Source organism: Ylistrum balloti, unplaced genomic scaffold (assembly GCF_031769215.1).
Source record: "Ylistrum balloti isolate Yb309-2 unplaced genomic scaffold, AGI_CSIRO_Ybal_v1 Utg369916, whole genome shotgun sequence".
Lineage (NCBI taxonomy): Eukaryota > Metazoa > Mollusca > Bivalvia > Pectinida > Pectinidae > Ylistrum > Ylistrum balloti.
The window spans coordinates 631,148-651,379 of NW_026782036.1; the positions used below are offsets into that span (position 1 = coordinate 631,148).

The 20,232-nt window shown below is 34.5% G+C and overlaps 1 protein-coding gene across 1 annotated transcript in view; it reads right to left on the bottom strand.

Moving 5' to 3' along the window:
* LOC132546832 (uncharacterized) overlaps positions 1 to 14,483 on the bottom strand; it is a 28,605-nt gene extending 14,122 nt beyond the window's left edge. The window contains exons 1-11 of the mRNA XM_060210549.1: positions 14,452 to 14,483; positions 13,069 to 13,276; positions 12,530 to 12,654; positions 11,072 to 11,208; positions 9,720 to 9,778; positions 7,704 to 7,891; positions 6,895 to 6,950; positions 6,447 to 6,526; positions 5,405 to 5,559; positions 1,807 to 2,426; positions 697 to 773 (exon numbers count right to left, since the gene is read on the bottom strand). Coding sequence (XP_060066532.1) covers positions 697 to 773; positions 1,807 to 2,426; positions 5,405 to 5,559; positions 6,447 to 6,526; positions 6,895 to 6,950; positions 7,704 to 7,891; positions 9,720 to 9,778; positions 11,072 to 11,208; positions 12,530 to 12,654; positions 13,069 to 13,250 — 1,679 coding nt within the window. The 5' untranslated portion in view covers positions 13,251 to 13,276; positions 14,452 to 14,483. The remainder of the gene's footprint in view (positions 1 to 696; positions 774 to 1,806; positions 2,427 to 5,404; positions 5,560 to 6,446; positions 6,527 to 6,894; positions 6,951 to 7,703; positions 7,892 to 9,719; positions 9,779 to 11,071; positions 11,209 to 12,529; positions 12,655 to 13,068; positions 13,277 to 14,451) is intronic.
* Positions 14,484 to 20,232: the final 5,749 nt, after the last annotated feature.

The following is a 20,232-nucleotide window of genomic DNA, read 5'->3' on the forward strand; positions in this document are numbered from 1 at the left end:
TGGTCCTGTCTCGTTACCAACTATACAACAGTAGGTACTGTGTATAGTGGCCAATTAAAATTTATCCTGTGTTGTTACCAACTACACAACAGAAGGTACTGTGTATAGTGGCCAATTAAAACAGGTCCTGTGTTGTTTAGTAGGTTACCTATCCCTTGCTGGGATACCATCCAGCATATCGCAGCGATTGAAGAAGAGGGGCACACTTATTATTTTGAAACATCTACTGGTTTCAATGGAACATTTAGCTACCCTGAGGTACTACAATTCTGGGCACATTGATATTGTTATTTGTGACATCACACAATTTAGGCCAAGTGATTGCTTTTGTTTTATAATATTCTAAGGTATTCAACCATGGTTATTTTTATAGTATATTTTGACAAATTTCAAAGAAATATTTTCTAGATGTCTAAATGCAATACATGTTACATATGAAATAATGTGAATAAAATTATTTTTACACATTGTATTAAAAATAATCCAATTAATGAAAATTGCAAATTTTGTACACTTTTTAAATTTTCCAAAAAAAAAAAGTGCAAATTGCATTGCAAAAATAAGCCAATATACAGTATCAAAATGATCTAAATACACGGCTATAAAACCATACAATTATGTTAATGTCTTTCAAAGAAATACTATATCAAAATAAATACATAAATATCTACCTTGATGACAAGATTATCTACTTACGTCTTCCTCCTGTCATTATTGTTTCGTATCTCCACACATTTAACACCATACGCACCAAATAAGTTGGCCAAGTCATACTGTAGGAAAAAAAACAAACATTCATGATCTCAAAAAAAAACCAACTTATCTTAACATTGTTCTTTGATGGTAATTTTAAGTAATTAAAAAAGTAGGCCCTGGATGAAAGGTTGCTCAACACTCAGATTTATTTGCGAGTCTGAAATGAATTTTTTAAACAATGAATTGGAACACTGCCTAGGGCAAGAAGTTCTGTAAAAATATTAACCACAGTGAATATGTCCATGTAATATTTCTGCATATTACATGTGTAGTTCGTGAATAAGAGTACCAACAAAACAAAAATTAAACCTCTTCCAAAATAAAATGATTTCATCGTAATTTAACAATCTTACAGAGCTACCTTACAAAAAGATGTAGAAGGAAACATGTCGAAGAAACTGCAGTCATCCATACATGAATTTGACATGAAAGTTTAGTCTTTCTTTTCACAAACACAGGAATTAAACATTTGTCTGTGAAGTTGTAAACATGTTGTAGTGTTATTTGTCTCTGCTATATTGTTTCTTTTTTTGAGTCACATCAATGCCCACCATCCAGCTTGCAAGCAATAATATGTGAATATCTAATAAATGTTTAGATATTCATTAAAAATTAATGCTGTCCATTTCAACATGAGCTATTAAACGAAAGTATCATTTTTGTTGTTATTGTTGGAAAATATAATATATATTTTCTGATAGTGTTTTTACCATTTAAGATGCTTTAAAACACTAACAGTAGATTTCACTGGTATTAATGTATACTATGTATAAATAACATGAAAGTGTCTAGAAGTGGCCACATATATATATATATATATATATATGTGAGCATATTTGTTGTTAGCACTGAATCTTCAAATGATAACTGCCCTTCAGTTTACAGAAACATTTTGAGATACAGTACAACACACAGTTTCATTTTCATGAAACTATTGCATTAGAAAGTCACCCAAAAGTATATGACAAGGAAATTCTTTAAGTTACATTTACCCTTTATATATTTTTCAATCGAGTAATATCAAACTTCCAATGAAATGTATACACTAACCTCATTTTCAAAGTAAACAAAGTTTCCTATGAACAGCATCACTGGACGGTTTTTATCATCCACCTTATACATTCCCTGCTGTCTGCTTCCTATCTTCTCTAACGCAGGCATTTCATCATGTCCACCTATTAGCTCAAGGTCTGGCATTCCTGAATATTTACTCTCTATAGGTTCAAGGCTTGGCATTCCCGAATATTTATCACCAGTTGGCTCAAGTTTTGGCATTTTCTCATTCTGACTTACATGCTCAGGGGAAACCATCTCATTAAAATCCGGCATTTTTGGTTTCCTTGTGTTCTGAGGAATGCCTTTTCGGCTTTCCTGTGGTAAATGTCCTTGGTGAGAGGGTTTCTCAGGGGTTCTGATGGGGGATATCATGGGATGAAGGTTTTGTGGGCTTATCACTGGGGATGGATTTGACTTTGATAATGATGTTTTATTTGTATCTACTGATAAAGCAGCCATTTTTGAGGCCAGACTTTCATGTCCATTGCTCAGTTTTTCGTAAGTCTGCTCACTGCTGTCAGGTTCTTCTCCCCACTCATCCCCATCTTCAACAAGGTGGGGCAACTTTTTTGATCTTCTTTCCATATTATCTCCCCCTGAATTCACTTTGTTTCCTTTCAATACAAAACAACATCCATTTTCTACATGAAGTTAACTACTAGCAATGGTTCAAAACAAACAACAGCATATCTTACTTTGCATACTTTAATTAAGATATCAATTAACAGTTACTGAATCCAACAATTTTCTTTAGATTATTAATGTAATATTTAGTTGTCTTCCTGCCCCAACTGCATAAACTTAAGAGGTGACTTATTTTTTTTATCTTATCTCTACTTACTAAACAACTGCTCTTTACAGTCTCACTTTTTGCGCTTAGCTGAGAATTTACCACTGTAAGGACATCTTGGTACCAGGTGAAAATCTCACAGTAAATAAGTGACAATAAACTTTTCACCTGGGGCCAAAGATGCTGTGAGGAAGGATTCGAGTACTGTCCCCTAGCCGAGAGATACCAGTCTTTAACAAGAGATCCCAGAGAGATCTTGGTGCCCACCATTGTTTGATCTTTATATGTTCTTAGAAAGTCGGATCTTTTCTCTTCTCTTCTCTGTGTTTGCTCTCAATGATAAGACATTTGAACATTCTTCTGCAGAAATAGCAATGATAATCTTTACCTGCCAAATCCAAAATTACCACCTGGAAACCATTTGTTTTTCTGATCACACCCAAAATCAAATGGGCACAACTAGGTACCAAGGGGAATCTACATATGAAATTCACGAAAGATACATTCAGTACTTCTCAAGAAATAGCAATAACAAACTTTCAAAGTCAAGATCCAAGTTGGCCGCATGTCGGACATTTTTTTCTCTGATAAGTCCCCAAATTACATGGGCACAAGAGACCAATGGGAACCTACATGTGCAATATGAGAGCGATCCATTTCTGACTTTTCAAGAAAAAGCAATAACAAACTTCATTGAAAAAAATCAAAGATGGCTACCTGCTAGCCATCTTGTTTATATTATCAGTCCCAAAAATCGCAACTAGGGACCAAAGGGAACCTACATTTGCAATTTGAGAAAGTTTTTCTCAAGAAATAGCAAAAAAAAATTGTTTATGGACGGGTGGATGCCAGGATGTGAGGGGGGGACGGATGGACCATAGACGCAGAGCGATTTGAATATCACACCATCATCAAATAGTAGTTACTTATGCTTATTTAAAGCTAAGTATTGTGGTGGTGCTGGTTTACCTGTTGTCAGTATATCATGTGACTGGATTGAGTATCCTGCTGGGTGCCTTTGGTGTGGTTACACTATAAAGTCAGCTTAGTTCTATACTATAACATGGAGGCTTAAAAAATGTATCACAGCCTACTAAATCTATCAAACTCATCACATGTATTTTCCTCATACTAGAAGGGTGACCGTAAGTGACCATAGATAGATATCATGGTCAACAAAGCATGCGACCATAGATAGATATCATGGTCAACAAAGCAGGCTTCAGGCTAAGTTTTAAGAAAATTTTGTCATTCTAAGGGATGAAGAATTTTCTTAATTTCCCCCATTGGTCAACACTGCTGACAGTAAGACTTAAGTGATATGTTTTAGCACTTTGGGTTGGCCAGTGACAATATATGCAAACCATCAAAACTGTCATCTCATACTTATAACTTTTATTTCCAATGAAAAACAAACAAAAATTTTTTAAAAATCTGATTTTCCTATATAAGCCCCCTCCCCAGGGGAAATGTGAGTCCCTGGGGTCATGAAATTCACAATTTTGGTAACACACCTGAAGACCACGAAAAGTATTTGATTCTACCATATCTGGGTATTGAGAACAAGATATTTGAACTTTGACACCTTTTGACCAACCCCTTTGGCCTCTAGGGGAATGGGACCTTACGATTCACTATTTGGTTCATCTTTAGCCAGGGAAGGTTTCCACAAAATTTCACTGACACTGGTTTCAGGGTTTTGAAAGAAAGTTGGAAAAGTTTAAGGACACACAATGCTGGAATAAAACTCACCATGGGAGTAAAATCCGGTCATTCCTACAGAAGAGATTGCAAAGAATTTCTTTAAAAGTTCCCCTTTTGGGCCCCATCCCTCTGCTACAATATGACAGAGACCCATCATTCATACAAAACTGGTCCTCACACTCTGTTCGAAACAGAATCAGACTCTCTGAACCCTCTTTATCCAAGAAGGCTTAAGATCAAATTTAAACAAAATCAAACCACACCTACAGAAGAAAAATATTTTGAAGATTTTGTAAAATTTTCCCTTTTGGGCCTATTGGGTTGGAGATCCCTAACTACATCACTGACTCTCCTTCACTCAATAATGCTCCACACTAAATTTCCTTCAAATCCACCAATCGTTAAAATCTTGTAGAGATTTAAAGAAAATTTTGACAGACACAAGACACTGCATCATGGCAGAAGTTCATCAGTCCTTTAGACCAAAAGGATCTTGGCTCCTACCCTTGTTTAATCTTCATTTATTTTATAAAAGTTAAATTCTGTCCCTTCTTTCCTCTGTGTCTAACCTTAACTATATGAACTTAAAAATTGTTTCTGAAGATTTTTTTATTTTTTATTTTTCTAACCAGTCCCAAACTCAAAAGGGCAAAACTTTTGACCAAGAGGAATCTAAGACCAATTGAAATGTGAGAAAGATCCATCCAGCGATAACAAACTTTCATTTTCAAAATCCAAGATGGCTACCTGCTCACCATTTTTTATTTCTATTATCATTCCAAAACTTAATGGGAGCAACATTTCTGTACTTCTGAAGTAATAGCAATAACATTGTCAAAATCCAAAATGGCCACCTTTCAGCCTCTTTGTTTTTCTGATCAGTACAAAAATCAAACAGGCACAACTAAGAACCAAGGGAAACCTACATTTGATATTTGAGAAAAATCTGTCCTGTACCATTCAAGAAAAAGGAATACAAACTTTTCAAGTCAAAATCCAAAATTTGAGAAAGATCTACACAATACTTGGTTATGGTTATGAAGATATGAGGGACTTTGAGCAATCAGAATAGCCCACCACTTATCTGCTTATACAAACCTTGGTTACTTATGCTTTTTTTTTCAAAAGTTGGTTTGTCTGGTTGAGCAAATCTCACATTCAGTTTTCTTCCCTCCCACTCCATTTGATCCAGTTCACGAATCAGTTCTGTTGCCTTATCTATTTGGTTAACATGGAAATCAGCGAAAGCAAACCTTAAATAATAAAACAAATAAAACACTGTAAATCTTAATTAATAGAACGCCAGTCATAGTCACTATTTTAACCTTTGATAACTGCATGGAGCATTTTCATTGACTCATGACTTCAATAGAAACAAACTGAAAAGTACATCACTAGTTCTTTATATTAAATACAGAGACAAAATCTAAAGAACTGATACAGTCTATACATAGCCCATAATTACAACTGCTTATTTCATCTCTTTATTAATTTTTTTCAAAATATTTTTACTGGTAGTATGACAAAACTTCTTTACTCTACTTAATAGTGGTAAATGATGATCGTCAAAGTATGGAACTGTAAGAAATATGTATCAATTTTCAACATAATTGGAAAATACCTTCATTTCGACCAATCAGAACTCTCCATTATGTTTCCATAATAATGGATCTATAAATGTTTCAAATTACACCACTTGACCAAGCTTCATTAAAATTCATTGTAGGAGTACGAAAAACACAAAACCTGTGTATAATGACCTTGTTATCATGGCAACCAAAATTTTTGGTGAATTTTTTTCCCAACTGCATGCAAATCTACACACTTTCCCTAACATTCCTGTGTTCATTTATGTTTGTTTTTAAGTGTTGGAAAAGTTGTTCTGACAAAATTCTCCTATGACCAGACACACAGACAGACAAGCTAATTCCAGAACACATATTTTTAACTCCAATAATGTTTTCTGATTGGAAAAATTAATTCAAGGTATTTCTTTACATTGAGAAATGTTCCTAAAATTAGGGCTTGATGTTTCAAAACTTGTAACTACATAATACACAAAAGTACAGATATAATGATTCATGCTAAGACGTCACATACACAAATGCTTCAGAAGTTGTTATAATGATTGGCCACTTACACTTTCCTTGGATCTGCCTTGGGTTTCACCAATCGCACAGTAAGTGGACAGAAAGGCTCTAGAAGTTCATCAAACTGTTCCTGTGACAGAAATTCATGTTAAGCTTGATGAAATATTGAAAGGGAAGATAATGCAATTACTATAGTAATGCGCAGTCATAAAAGATACTGTTCCAAGGCTAAAAATAATTCATTTGATCTTTATCCTTTCTACAGAGCCAAATAACTCAGTAATGCACAGCAATAAAAGATATTGTTCCAAGACTAAAAATAATTCATTTGGCCTTTAAATCCGTTCTACAGAGCCAAATAAATCAGTAATGCACAGCGATAAAAGATATTGTTCCAAGACTAAAAATAATTCACTTGGCCTATAGATCTGTTCTACAGAGCGAAATAAATCTGAGCCTACAAAATATAGGAATATGTAAATGACATGTTAAGCTTACCTTGGTAACATGCTGGTTGATGTTCCCTATGTATACTTCTATTTTATCGCCATAGGCTGTAATATAAATCAGACTTAAATTCTTCTCTAACATTATGATAGATCTCACTGTATATCGTTTTTTCTCCTGTAGTCTCCATAGGAACAAGAGACAAAATGAACCAACATCAATCAGCTGGTATTCAATGGTTCTTTTTCCAGAAATACATTAACACTTTATATTATCACTGACATTGAAAGTAGGTGTATATCAAAAATCTATTTTAAAAATTATGAAACAAACAAGCTGATAAAGCAAGATTAACAATATTGGTCTACAACTATGGATCCTCTTTTGACAACTGAAGTTAATACTATTTATGGGTAGGTGAAACTGTTCATGATTTGAATGTTTAAACAACTTTGAATCAAGTTCCCAAGAATACAGGTCACAATTAGGAAACTATGGGAAATCTACACCTGAAACTTGAGAAAGAAATAGCAACCACAAAGTTTCATTGTCAAATTCTAATATGGCTGCCTGTAAGCCTTTTAGTTTACTTGAGCAGTCCCAAAATCTAAAACGAAGTTCTTATAACACAAAAGATGTTCTACTAGTTACATATACTGTTTCTGTCATAAGATCCTCTATTCTATTAACATTACCAATCTGAAGGAAATGCTTCCAAAAAAATGCAGTACATGTATTTTGCAGTTGTTAAATTGTGAAAATACACTATCTAAAATTTGGGAAGCACACAAAGCGTTACTTTATATCATCACTTAACATTTTAATTGAGGGGAATTACTGTGCAGTCAATAAAAACTTACCTGATAACATTGGTGCTTTGTTTTTTTTCTGGACAAGGTACTCCTGAGCATCTCCAGAGTTCTTTGGTTGTATCTGGTTACCAGTTTTTGGTTTCCTTTCTTCTGCAATCTTCATCTCAAGACATGAATTATACTGATTCAGACACTCAATTGCACTGGATTTATCTCTGAACCGGATGAATATCAAGCTTAAAAAAGTAAAAAGCAATTATTCATAAGAACTATGCATAATTATAAAATGCTTTGCCTGTCCCACTTTGTTAGTAATGGTACATGGTATTTCATAAACAAATGCAAATTTAAATCTTAGCCCCTACCCCCATCCATACACCAAAATTCCAAATTTTAATTAACACACTGTAATACATTAACGCTATAAATACATTATTGTCATGTTTAAATACTGATGCATTGTAATTAAACATCAAACAAAAATTCTGTAAATTCTCCACTTCTGAATCTACAATCTAATATGGAATTTTTACCCCAAACATCACTCTTCCCAAGGAAGGACGAGAAAACTTGTTAGATATTTTACATTACATGTACTTTGTGCCTATAAACTAATTATGTATTGAATGGAAAAAGTCATTTCTCAAAATCCAAATTTTTTTGTCTAAAAATACAAAAAAAAAAAAATTTATATAATCTATCTAATGAGCTAATATGCCCATGCTACAATGTAATCATATTCCAGGTGTGATTGGAATAGCGGTTTTACTTGATTAGAAACTGACTAGCTTCTCAGTATCCCTAATTTTCAGGAAATTATTCCGAAAGATATTTCGTAAATGATGGATGTGTTGAATTGTCTGTTATGTGATCCAATTACGTACCAAGTAAGGTTAACATTTAATTCATACTTTTTGAGCAATGGATCTAAACACAAGGTTTAAAGTAAAGTGTTGATGAAGATGACTGCACAACAACAAGAGGCCCATAGGGCATGTATTGCTCCCCTGGATCTTAAAGCCCAGCATTGTTAAACATGCATATACATTGGGTATTTCAAATATTTCCAAATTTATGCTCAGTCACTTAATCTCTTTGATTGGGCAAGACAAATGGGTAAATTCTTATATCACTCCGGTCTTTCTCTTTTGATTCCCAGTGAGAGTTTATATGGTTATTAGGTTGGTATCACAATTATATCAAAAATATGACCAAGAAATAATGTCCCTTTAGGTGTGCCACACCCAAAGGTCAATTCTTACATAACTTAATTTATGTGTTTATATCTCTATGCCAAGCTTTTCTTTATAGTTATGGGGTAGGGATTTCAACTGTTTCAATGATATTACCTAGAAATTAAGTCCAGTGGGGTGGGGCCACCCTAAGGGCTAGTTTTTACATTGTTAATGCAGTCCCTTCCAGCCCATGGGGCCCCGAGATCCAGTGTTCATACAAAACTGATTCCACTTCATCCAAACATGATTGACATCAAATAAGGAAAAAGCCAATCATTCCTACAGGAAGAGTAGGATTTTAAAGAGTTTGCTCTATTTTTCCAAATGGACCCCGCCCTCATGCCCCTGGGGCCCGAGATACTGTTTATACAAAATTTATTCAATTTCATCTAAAGATGCTTCAGACCAAATTTGGGCAAAAGCCTATAATTCCTACAGGAGGAATAGGATCTAACAGAACTTGCCAAATTTCCCCTTTTGGGCCTGGACAGTCAGGCCATGGGGGCTGGGACACACCATTTATACAAAAAAAAATGTTCTCCTTCCCCTAAGGATGCTTCTGGCTAAATTTTGGTGAAATCCCCTCTGTTGTTCATGACAAGTAGCATTTTGTAGAAAAAGCTGACAGATGATGGATGCTGCGGAATCCCTCTGACTCACTTGGCCCTTCGGGCCAGGTGAGCTAATAATATTCAACATGTACTGAGACTCTTATATATAATCTATTAAATTCAAACTTGATAAGATATCAAAATAAAAGCAGTTCAATGTCAATTCAAGTAACTGGTTTTCTTAAAATAGTGCACTATGATAATTAATTCCATCTTACCCAGGTATCAAGTTCACATCACCTATATACCCAAACTTCATGAATTTCTCCATTACATCCTGTTGAATAGAGGGTTAAACCATTAGCAAATGAAAAGTGTCATCCTTCCATCATTTTAAGTGTGAAAACTTATGGAATAAAAGCACAAATTACTCTAGTCAAATTTGCAAATTGTATTAAAATTTTAAGGACTATTTCTGTGAAAAAACTCACCTTGACACTTACCACTAGAAATAAATACTGTTTATACACAACTGATATCAGTGAACATGTATGTAAGATGAATCACTGTCTTAAGTGGATATTTATCCTCAGTATAAATGTAAATTTAAGAAGATCCTTTTTTTTAATTTTTTATTTTATACATTGACCATAACACCAATTGAAAATTGCCTAACATTCATACATGTACCTATTTATACATGGTGTTTGGGTGTTAAGCTAATGAAATTAAAAAAACAATAATAGTTTTTCTATATTGGGCCCTGCCCCTCTGACCCAAGGAGGCAGAGACCCATTGTTTATACAAAACTTATTTCCCTTCACACAAGCATACAGGTACTTCAGACCAAATCTGGACAATATCCTTTCAATTTTTGAAGAACAAGGTAGATTTTAAAGAATTAATAGATTTTTGCTATTGGGCCCAGCCCCTTTAGCACCAGGAGACCAAAAACCACCATTTATACAAAACTGATTTTCCTTCACCCAAGCATGCTTCAGACCAAATTTGGACAATATTCTGCAATTGATTTTTTCTTATTGGACCCCACTCCTCAGGCCGCCAGGAGGGGCAGACCCACCATTTACACAAAACTGTTTCCCCATTCACCAAGGACCGAATCCCTTCAGTTATTCATGAATAGTTGCAATATATAGTAAAAGTTGACAGACCGGCCACACTGTGGTATCCCTATAGCTCACTTGACATTTCGGGCCAGGTGAACTAATAAATTGGTATGGCTCTGAAAAGTTTGTGCTACAGTCACAAGGATAACTGAATATACATGCTAAACACCTCATTAAGTTAATATCTCCTTTTCACAGGCAGAGAGATTTGATTTATTAAAAACCTTATTACATAACATGTACTATAAACTCAAGCAGGAAATCATCTCATTTATCGATAACTGCAAAAGTAAGTCACTAAAATAACTGTCTTAATCTGACATCTAAGAATATTTTGGTTTGCAATAGATACATTCACTTCTTTCTCAGCTATAAATCTTGAGGGGTTAAATCATTCATGGAACTTTAAATTTTAGGAAGAGACAGAAAACTAATATATTTCATAGAACTTGCATTTTCAGAAAGGAGAAACCAACACTGCACCAGTTTTGACAGAATTTTACCTCTTCAGAAAAGCCCTTGGGCTCCTTGGACCTTGGATAACAAAGGCTGTACAAGCCTCTTGAATTCGGGTTGAGCTTGCCTTCGTAATCGGTAGATCCATTGCTGATGGCATTGGAGCTCCTTGGATCTGATAACACTGGAGATAAAACTCATTGTAACAAAATCCTGACACAAATTAATCTTGTAAAGGAGAAAATAATTAGTTATTTCCTGTACTTGACTTAATGTCCAAGGCATACCTGAAACCTCTCCCTATTCTGGAAGTGTAAATTATTTTGTTGTAAATTATAAATCTTTAGATTAAAATCAAACTAGTTTGATCCATTATAATCTCAACAGCATCTTTTGTAAGTAGGAACTCTTCAAACAAAGGTGATTTTAAACCTATGGGACAACTCTGTGAACATCAAATTACTGACTGCTTTGTTAAAAAATCTTAACATTATCATACCTTCTGTTGTTTCAACTTAAACCTCTCACCACATTGAGATACCGATACTCCAAAGAACATGCATGTATGTGTAGAAGTTTTGAAATGATGAGTTAACTCTGGCACAATTTGTTTGAAAGAAGGGAAATAACTTGTCTGCAATCTCAGCTGTACAACTTTGATTAATTCACAGTTAACAATACTTCAAACAACATTTTTTATATGTAAGGGTCAGTGTTATTACATTTTTGATAAATTGAAATACAAGCAAATTATTTTCTCTGATCAAAAGAAATTGAAACAGTGAGAAATATGATCAACACATAGTTGATCCAAATCAAAATATCACTGACAGGGAATTTTAGAAAGCAACCATCTGCTAAATATTTTAAAATTAGGGGCCATGTTTTGAAAAACATAGATGGTCTGGGAAAAAGAAAAAAAGTTATTCTCCCTTTATACAGTTGTCATTTGTCTTCCTTTTAATGGTTACCACTTATCTCGCTTATATGGTAAGCATTGAACTCCCTTTATATGGTTACCATATGACTCCTTTCATATGGTTATCATCCAACTCCTTTTAAAAGTTTAAAATTCATGTCCTGTGTATGACTACTGTCTCTCTTTAAATGACTTCCGTTTCTGACCTTTATACCAGTGTTTCCCCTTGTATTTTTAAGTGAGAGTACAGTGTACCAATAACAATGTATTTATATAGGATAGTGCTTGAAAACAGGAGTGACCAAGTTCAAGTCCCTTTATATGGTTACCATTTGACTCATTTATATGGTTACCTTTGATCTCCCATTCAATGGCTACAATTTGTGTCCTTCATACGGTCAGCAGTTGTATCCCTTTATACACCAACTACTTGACTCCTTTAACTGGCTACCATTTCTGTCCCTGTATTTGGTTACCATTTGACCCAGTTTTACTCCCTTTACAAGGCTAGTATTTGGTTCTATTTAACTGGTTTCCATGTGTTGCCCTTGATATGGTTATCATTTGTCTCCCTTTATTCAATTACCATTTGCCGGATCTGACGTCCCTCCTAAGCCTCGCTCTGCCTTTTTGGCCGATACACACATATACATTTTGGGGTCACCAATACCAAACATCTTATAAGCCATAGTATTATCATCAAATTCCAATCTGGAAAATTAAGAAGAAAAGTAAACTTATAGATTTTCAGGCTCTTTTGATTCTTTTATCATTCTTTCAACATTTTTATTTAAAATCTCAACACCCAGAGCAGCAGACAATAAAAGTTTCTAAAAATTTTACCATCTAAATTAACGCTGCCATTGAATGTAGCTTTTTAATGAAAGCAAATATTTTCTTGCATTGAATGAAAACAATATCCACTGAAGTTTGAATGATATTTCATGAAATTTTATCTTGTATTTCATTATTTGTGTTTAACTGAATCACAAATTCCTGGAGGCTTTAAAAAGAAATCGGTGTCATTCTGCCATAGAACTTGCCATTAACCTAAGTTCATAATCTAAATATTTTCAATGACGTTAATACAACTAATTCATCAGAAAATTCAACTGTTCATTTTACCTGACCACATCTGGCATTGCCTTTATAAAGTCTGTCATTGACTGGAAACCCAAACTCTTGTAATTTAGGGGTTTCTGTAGAAGACTCTTATAGTCCTTGGCAAAGTCACTGACAAGTACCCCACCAACTTTTGACAGCAGGACAGACCGAACATTCTTCTTCACCTCTTGTGGTACTTCCATGGCAATGACAGCAGCTCATTAAAATTCTAAAAGGTTGGAGATAGTGTGAATTAACTTCATAAATGTACAAACAAAATAATGAGATTCCAGAGAAATATTGGCAGCCTACATTGTCTGGTCTTTTTTCTTTATTTCTTTCATCTCCTTCTGGTCTTACCTATTTGGAAATTCCTCTATTAAGAAAAAAACAATCATAATCTTTGAGTACTCCAAGATGGTTGCCTAATGGACATTCCCCCCCCCCCCCCCCCCTTATCAGTCCCAAAATCAAAAGGGCATAATTAGAAACCAAAGGGAACTCGCATCTGCAATCCATCCAGTACTTCTCAAGAAATAGCAATGATAAGAATTGTTTACAGATGGACAAATAATGACAATAAAAGCAGGACAAAATGAAGACTAGTAAAGTATATATGGTGCTGCATTGATGTGAAACACTTTGTGCTTGCTTCCCCTAACAATGTGATAAATAAAACTTCAAGAGCTCTCCCCTATCATCCTTGGCCCCCATTGGCTGTCGAATTTATAGAGTAAAGCAACTGAAAGAGTGAAATGAAGGGATGTAATTATATGATATCAAACATAGGCAATGAGGTTCAAATAAATTTTTGAACTAAGAGTATGTAGTTCTTTGTAATGAAGGGATACACTGGATTCAATCCTGTGCATCCTCCAAAATCCAAGGATGTTCCCAACCTGTAACATACATGCTGTCCAATTTGTTTTACATCTCAATAAACATTTAGCAGACTGCAGTCCTATGGACATCCACAGTTCAATCCTGCACGGTAGAGTAAATATATTTTTACAGAATGGAAATAGTTTGTTTACCAATTTGAAATAAAAACAATAACAAAAACATTGCAGTGTCCGAGTTCAGAGGGAAACTCCTCTGTAATGAGAGAATGCGTTTGGATTCCAGTACGTACTCGCCCAAATTGTTCATCGAACCCATATCAATATGTAAAGGACAATAATTCGGATAACGCCTAAAAACCATTAAAAAAACAATGGCAGTAGTAGTAGAAGTAGACCTGTGTTTTGTTATTATGGTAGACCTTGAATTACGTATAAACACGACTGTGATACAATATGTACCATATAAGAAATTATGCATTACACAGTTTCGTCTAAGGCTTCATCTTAAGCATATCTTCAGTAACACATCAAAATGACAAAATTCTCTAGCTGCAATAATCACCTGAAACAGAAACCGTGTTGTCTTCCTACTCGCTAACTGTCCATGTGGGTGAATGTCGATTCTAAATTAAAAAACGGGAAACCGACCAATCCGGAATTATAAAGACTTGCAGTTCAGTCCTCAACATCAGCAAACTACTTGACGAATCCGGGAACATGAGGAAAGTACAATAGAATATGGATTGTTTTAATCTCCATTCTCCAATTTAACTTTCAACGTATTGAGTTAATATAGATACATAATACAATAAATATTTTTTTAGTATGCGGACCAGGGAAAACTTACACCTCCACGAGTGTCACCAACGTCAACTGTATAAATCCGGGCCAGGTGTGGAGGTGAAAACTGGACTTTTCACTCAGGATCTTGCAACATAAAAGACATGTTAAATATTGATGATTTACACTGATCGCGAGATTATCATCTCTATAACAGATATACATAAAATTGAACGGCAAATATCCCAATCAGAGAGGCATATTATTTATTTCCTAATGTACGTACATTTTAAAGGATTTTATTCGTGGGGCCAGAAGTACTTAATTGTCACGGGCATAGATCACGGGTCTCAGTCCATATGGGGGACGGAGCCGGAAGTTAAGAAACGGGAGTAATGGAATGTTAAGGGGTAGAGAGCCGATGATATGTTTCAAGTTTCACAGTTGGGAGGGGAAGGGGAGGATGCAATTAGGTGACTGGAAACCATTCTGACAATTGAATTTAAGTGTAAAAAAATATTTTCACCGTTTCTGAGTAACCACTCAAAACATACTTCCAGCTTACACAGTTGTTATTGTTAATTTTTCGAAATAACCAACAGCACAAAAGTACCGTTACATTTTGTCCATATTACTTGTTATCATGTGATTTATCAGAGAAGACATTCATAAAACTGAAATCTTACAAAGGTGTTCCGTAACATCCCCCATGGGTCTCTTGTTTAATGATAAGATAACATTGTAACATATAGATTACGAATAAGGTCACGTGATACAGATTATGATCAACTTGCAAAGAAAAAAAAACTCGTTGATGTCTACGAGGTATACGTCTATTTGGTATCATAATTGGGATAAAAAGAAGATGGGACTTCTGGCACACAGATGTACATGCTTTCGACATATTAGTTCAAGAAAATTGATACAACTAAAAAAGGAAAAAGGACAAGAGCATTATGGCTACGAATGTCAGAATTTCATTCAACTATAGTAAGTGAAATGCTCCAACTAAAGAAATATCGGCAAATGACAACTCTTTTACACAACCACGTCTAGTTCCAATTGTTGTAGCTGTACTGTGTTAGGAAAATGTTCGTTGTACCATGTAACGATATCTCAAGAGAACTGCTGTAGAACACAATGAATTTATTGACTGTTCTTAAGGAAGCTTTAGAACAATCAGTTTCATTACTGTAACTAAATGTCACTTCATTAGGACTATAAATGGAAGTAAAAAAAACAATTTTGTAAGAGGACAATATTGGCAATTGGCAACGTAGGCAATTGAAAGACAAGGAAGAAACAAGAAATAAGGGATGGGAACGGGGAAAATGGCCCTCTGTCCGCACCCTTAATATACGTGTACGTCTGCCATTTAACTTTTGGGAAAATGACAAAGAAATTTCAGAACACTTATTTCAATCATATGTTGTATTCCTCACTCCTCTATCCTCTTGCAGCGTTAAGTAGAGGACCAGAAATTAAAAACATAATTTTAATCAGATTGACTTCTGGATTTCTACAGACATTACTTTTAACACGAGCACATTTGAAACTAGGAAAATCCCGGGACATCGAATCACCGAAACGGACCAAAACGGACCGAATCGGACCGAATCGCACCGAAACGGACCGAAAAAAATATATATATAAAAACAGTATTGTATATTTTAAATCAGTATTTAACCTAAATTTTAGTAGTATCTCAACACTTAGATGTGTTCCAAATGGGGAGCATATGTTTTACAGAGAATATTGATATTTTAAGATTAAATCACAAACTTATCATCTGTCAATACTAAATTACATACTAGAAAATTTCTTACATTGATCACAAAAGTAATGTCTTTCATAAGTATCTAAAGTGAATCTTTTTCACAATGTGTATTATATATATTTTGTAGTGTCAGTATTTGGCTGGATATTTTTTATATTGATGTTTTCTGCATTTTATTTTAACGGTCCTTCAACATGGGACACATTAATAAAATAAGCATTTTTTTTTTGTATGCTTCTTTGTGATGACTTTGCGGTAACCACTGAAACCTGAAGCAATGAAAGGCCATGACTTCTGTACTTGTTACACGCGTGGGTGTTTTTTTTTTTTTTTTTGTGTAGACAGGTAAGACATATAAATGAAGGCACGCGTCTATAGTTTTACGGTTGAGTATTTCACACCTTAGTCTCTTAAACCGCGCGTGGCTAAAACCTTTGATGTGGATACGGTATAGAACAATTACCAATCATTTGGTTTATGATATTCCAAAGTAAACAAATTAAAGGAAAGGTTTCTTAGGTAAAATAAAAATTGTTTGGCCGGTAATTATTTCACACATTTATGATTTTATAATATAAACAAATTAAATGGAAGGCTTATGTCTAAAAAAAACTTCGGAATTAAAAGAATTCCACCAATCAGATTTAAGAACTAAATTCGACGGGACCAACTAATCCACGACAAATTAGGGACATGAAAAGAAATGACAAAATTAAAGAAAGAAAGACTAATGGACAGATTACAAACCGAAGAAACATAGCCGACCACTTTATTCAATTACAGGACATGTTTCGCGAAGGACATCCTTTGGTTAGACAAGTACTACATGAGCATGGTAGAACCCCAGCCATCATTTTGTATACGGACGAACAAATTACAGACATAAAGAATTTATGCTGTTCGGGTCAAACTATCTGGGGTTTTGATAAGACGTTTAACTTGTGCGATATGCATGTGACCGCATCTTGCTTTAAACACTTGTCCTTGGAAAAACCGAACACTGGTGAGCCCCCACTTTTTTTTTGGACCTGTCTTCATTCACGACAGCAGCGACTTTGAGACATACAGTTCCTTCTTTGCACATTTAAAAATCAAGTTAACAGGAACTGACCTAACCAAGTTAGTGATAGGGACAGACGACGAACAGGCCATGAAGAAAGCTATTACAAATACGTTCCCAGATTCGACATGTGCTTTGTACACGTCATTTACGACAGAATGCTTTGGACAAAATGACGAATTTAGGAATAAACAAGTCTGATCGTAAAAGATTGTTAAACGACATATTTGGACAAGATGGTGTGACGGACGCTGACGATTCAATCACATCTGACGACAGAAGCGACGAACTTCAAACGACATGCCAATCTGTCTCTCCTGAATTTGCAAATTATTTCACAAACAGACTAAAACCTCTCTTAAATGAAAAGGTAAATGAGCCCCAAAGATTAGGTCGTATTGAAAAACAATGGACAAATAATAATTGTGAGTCAGTTAATCATGTATTGAAACATTTGGTAGACTGGAAATCCAAACCTCTGGTTGATTTTGTTGAATCATTTTATAGTCTTGTTCAGGTACAATACAAAGACCTCAGGAGAGCCATACTTTGTACGGGACAGTATAGACTGACTGAACAGTTAGGACGTTACAAGACAGACAAAGTTAGATGGGCATCAATGACTGCAGACCAGAAAGACAGATTAGTATGTAAAGTTAAACTGGGTATTTTCAGAGAAGGGGTAGCAATTTCTACTGACGGACAATCGAAGTATCGACTGCCAAGAACACTGGGGAAAAAACCGGGACAGAGAAAACGACGGAGGACAGAACGGACAGTGACAATTTCAAATAAGAAAAGGAAAAGTGAAACGTAAAGCAATAAAGTATAAGAAAAATATGTTCTATCAGGACGTTTTATATATTACATAAAAACTCTGCATACATGTACTTGTAACATTTAATTGTTTCCTTTCTGTTATTTATTTGAAATATTAAAACGTTAACTTGCATTGATTCTGTTGTCTTCTGTTGTTTTATTTTTCAACATTTTATGACATGCCATCAAAGCAGTATTACATTTTTAGTACAACAGTACTGTTGCATATTATTATAGAGAATAATAAAAGAAACCCTAAATCTAATATACAATAGAACAACATTATTGCTAATGTATAAATTAGATTGAAAAACAACGCAAATTAGAAAAATTAACATCAGGGGTGAAAGCAAAACGGTGTAACAACTACATGTCTAGAAGTATGATACGACCATATATACTTATATTTTATGGTACTTATAAAATGAATGACCAAGCTTTATACAGCTGAAATTTACTTTATAAACGAACACAGCCTATATTTCATGTTCCTTTCTGGTAATACAAGATTTCAAGATTTTATTTCTCTCAGACAACAACAATGTGTGACAAGAGGTCATACATATTGAAACATTTTTAGTACATGACAGGCAGCCATAGTTATAAACATGTTATATATTTGTTGATTTTCCGAAAACATACATTGTAAGCAGCTCAAACATTTTAATATCTAGGACAATCAATGCTAACAATTAACGCAGTCGCATTATAAAATGTATGACAATCGTTGGATAAACATGCTTACATTCATCAATAACTTATTAAAGACTGTGAACATCCCTTTCATTTTGTATCGGTTAGGATATTTACAGTAGTATCCCGGGATATACTTCAGTCTTAGCTGTTTTACTTCACCATTATTACACAAAAATAAAAAATGAAACTCATCTCCTATACCATTATTACACATGGGACATACTCGATCAAGATGTTGTATCCCTCTCCATCTACCTAATTCTACCGGAAATTTAACATTTGCTGTTCTGAATTTACAGATAAATTCTGCATCTTTTTTATTCAACCGTAATAAATAGTCTTCAATACCAAATTCATTTTTGAAAATACTATATACTTGTCCTCTGGACGATTTTTCCATTTCGTCAAACCAAGATTGGACAAACTGGTCCTTCAGTCTCTGAGCAACTTCAGATTTTACTAAGTAAAAAATTGATATGTGGTAAACAAGTTTTCTGAAACATCCATACATGACCTAATCCAACACTGTTTAAAATATTTTTGATGCAGTTTATCCATTTGAATTCTATTTGGCCTGTTTCGTTGAGTGAATACATCAATTTATACATGCAACTAGATAATTTATTCTCATTCAGGATTAGTGAGTACCAATATTTAACCATTCTTAATTTAATATCTATAGTAATAGGATATCTTCCGATTTCTCCGTAGAGCATAAAATTGGTTGTACTTTTCTTCAACCCCAAAATTCTCTTACAAAATTGTAAATGTATCTTTTCAATAAGATAACAGTTCTCATATCCCCATATTTCACTTGAATATAATAAAATCGGGGATACCAATGCATTAAATAATTTCAATTTCAAATCAAGCGGTAAATCAATATTTCTTATTTTCCGGTATACTACAAAAAGGGCTTTTCGAGCTTGCTCAGACAAGCGTTTTTTTGCCGCGGCAAAACTACCATTGTAATTAAAAAGAACTCCTAGGTAGGGGAACGAGCTTTGTATATCAAGTTCGTTATTGTAAAGTAAAAAACTATTTCTAGATTTATTCTTTCTTTTAGAAAAAATGACAATTTTACATAACTGTTTCGGTGCCGTTTCGGTGCCGTTTCGGTGATTCGTCGCACCCGGAAAATCCTATCCCGTAATCCGCAAAGTCTGAGAATCCCGAATCCTTACGTAAATACTTACTAAAGCACAAACCAG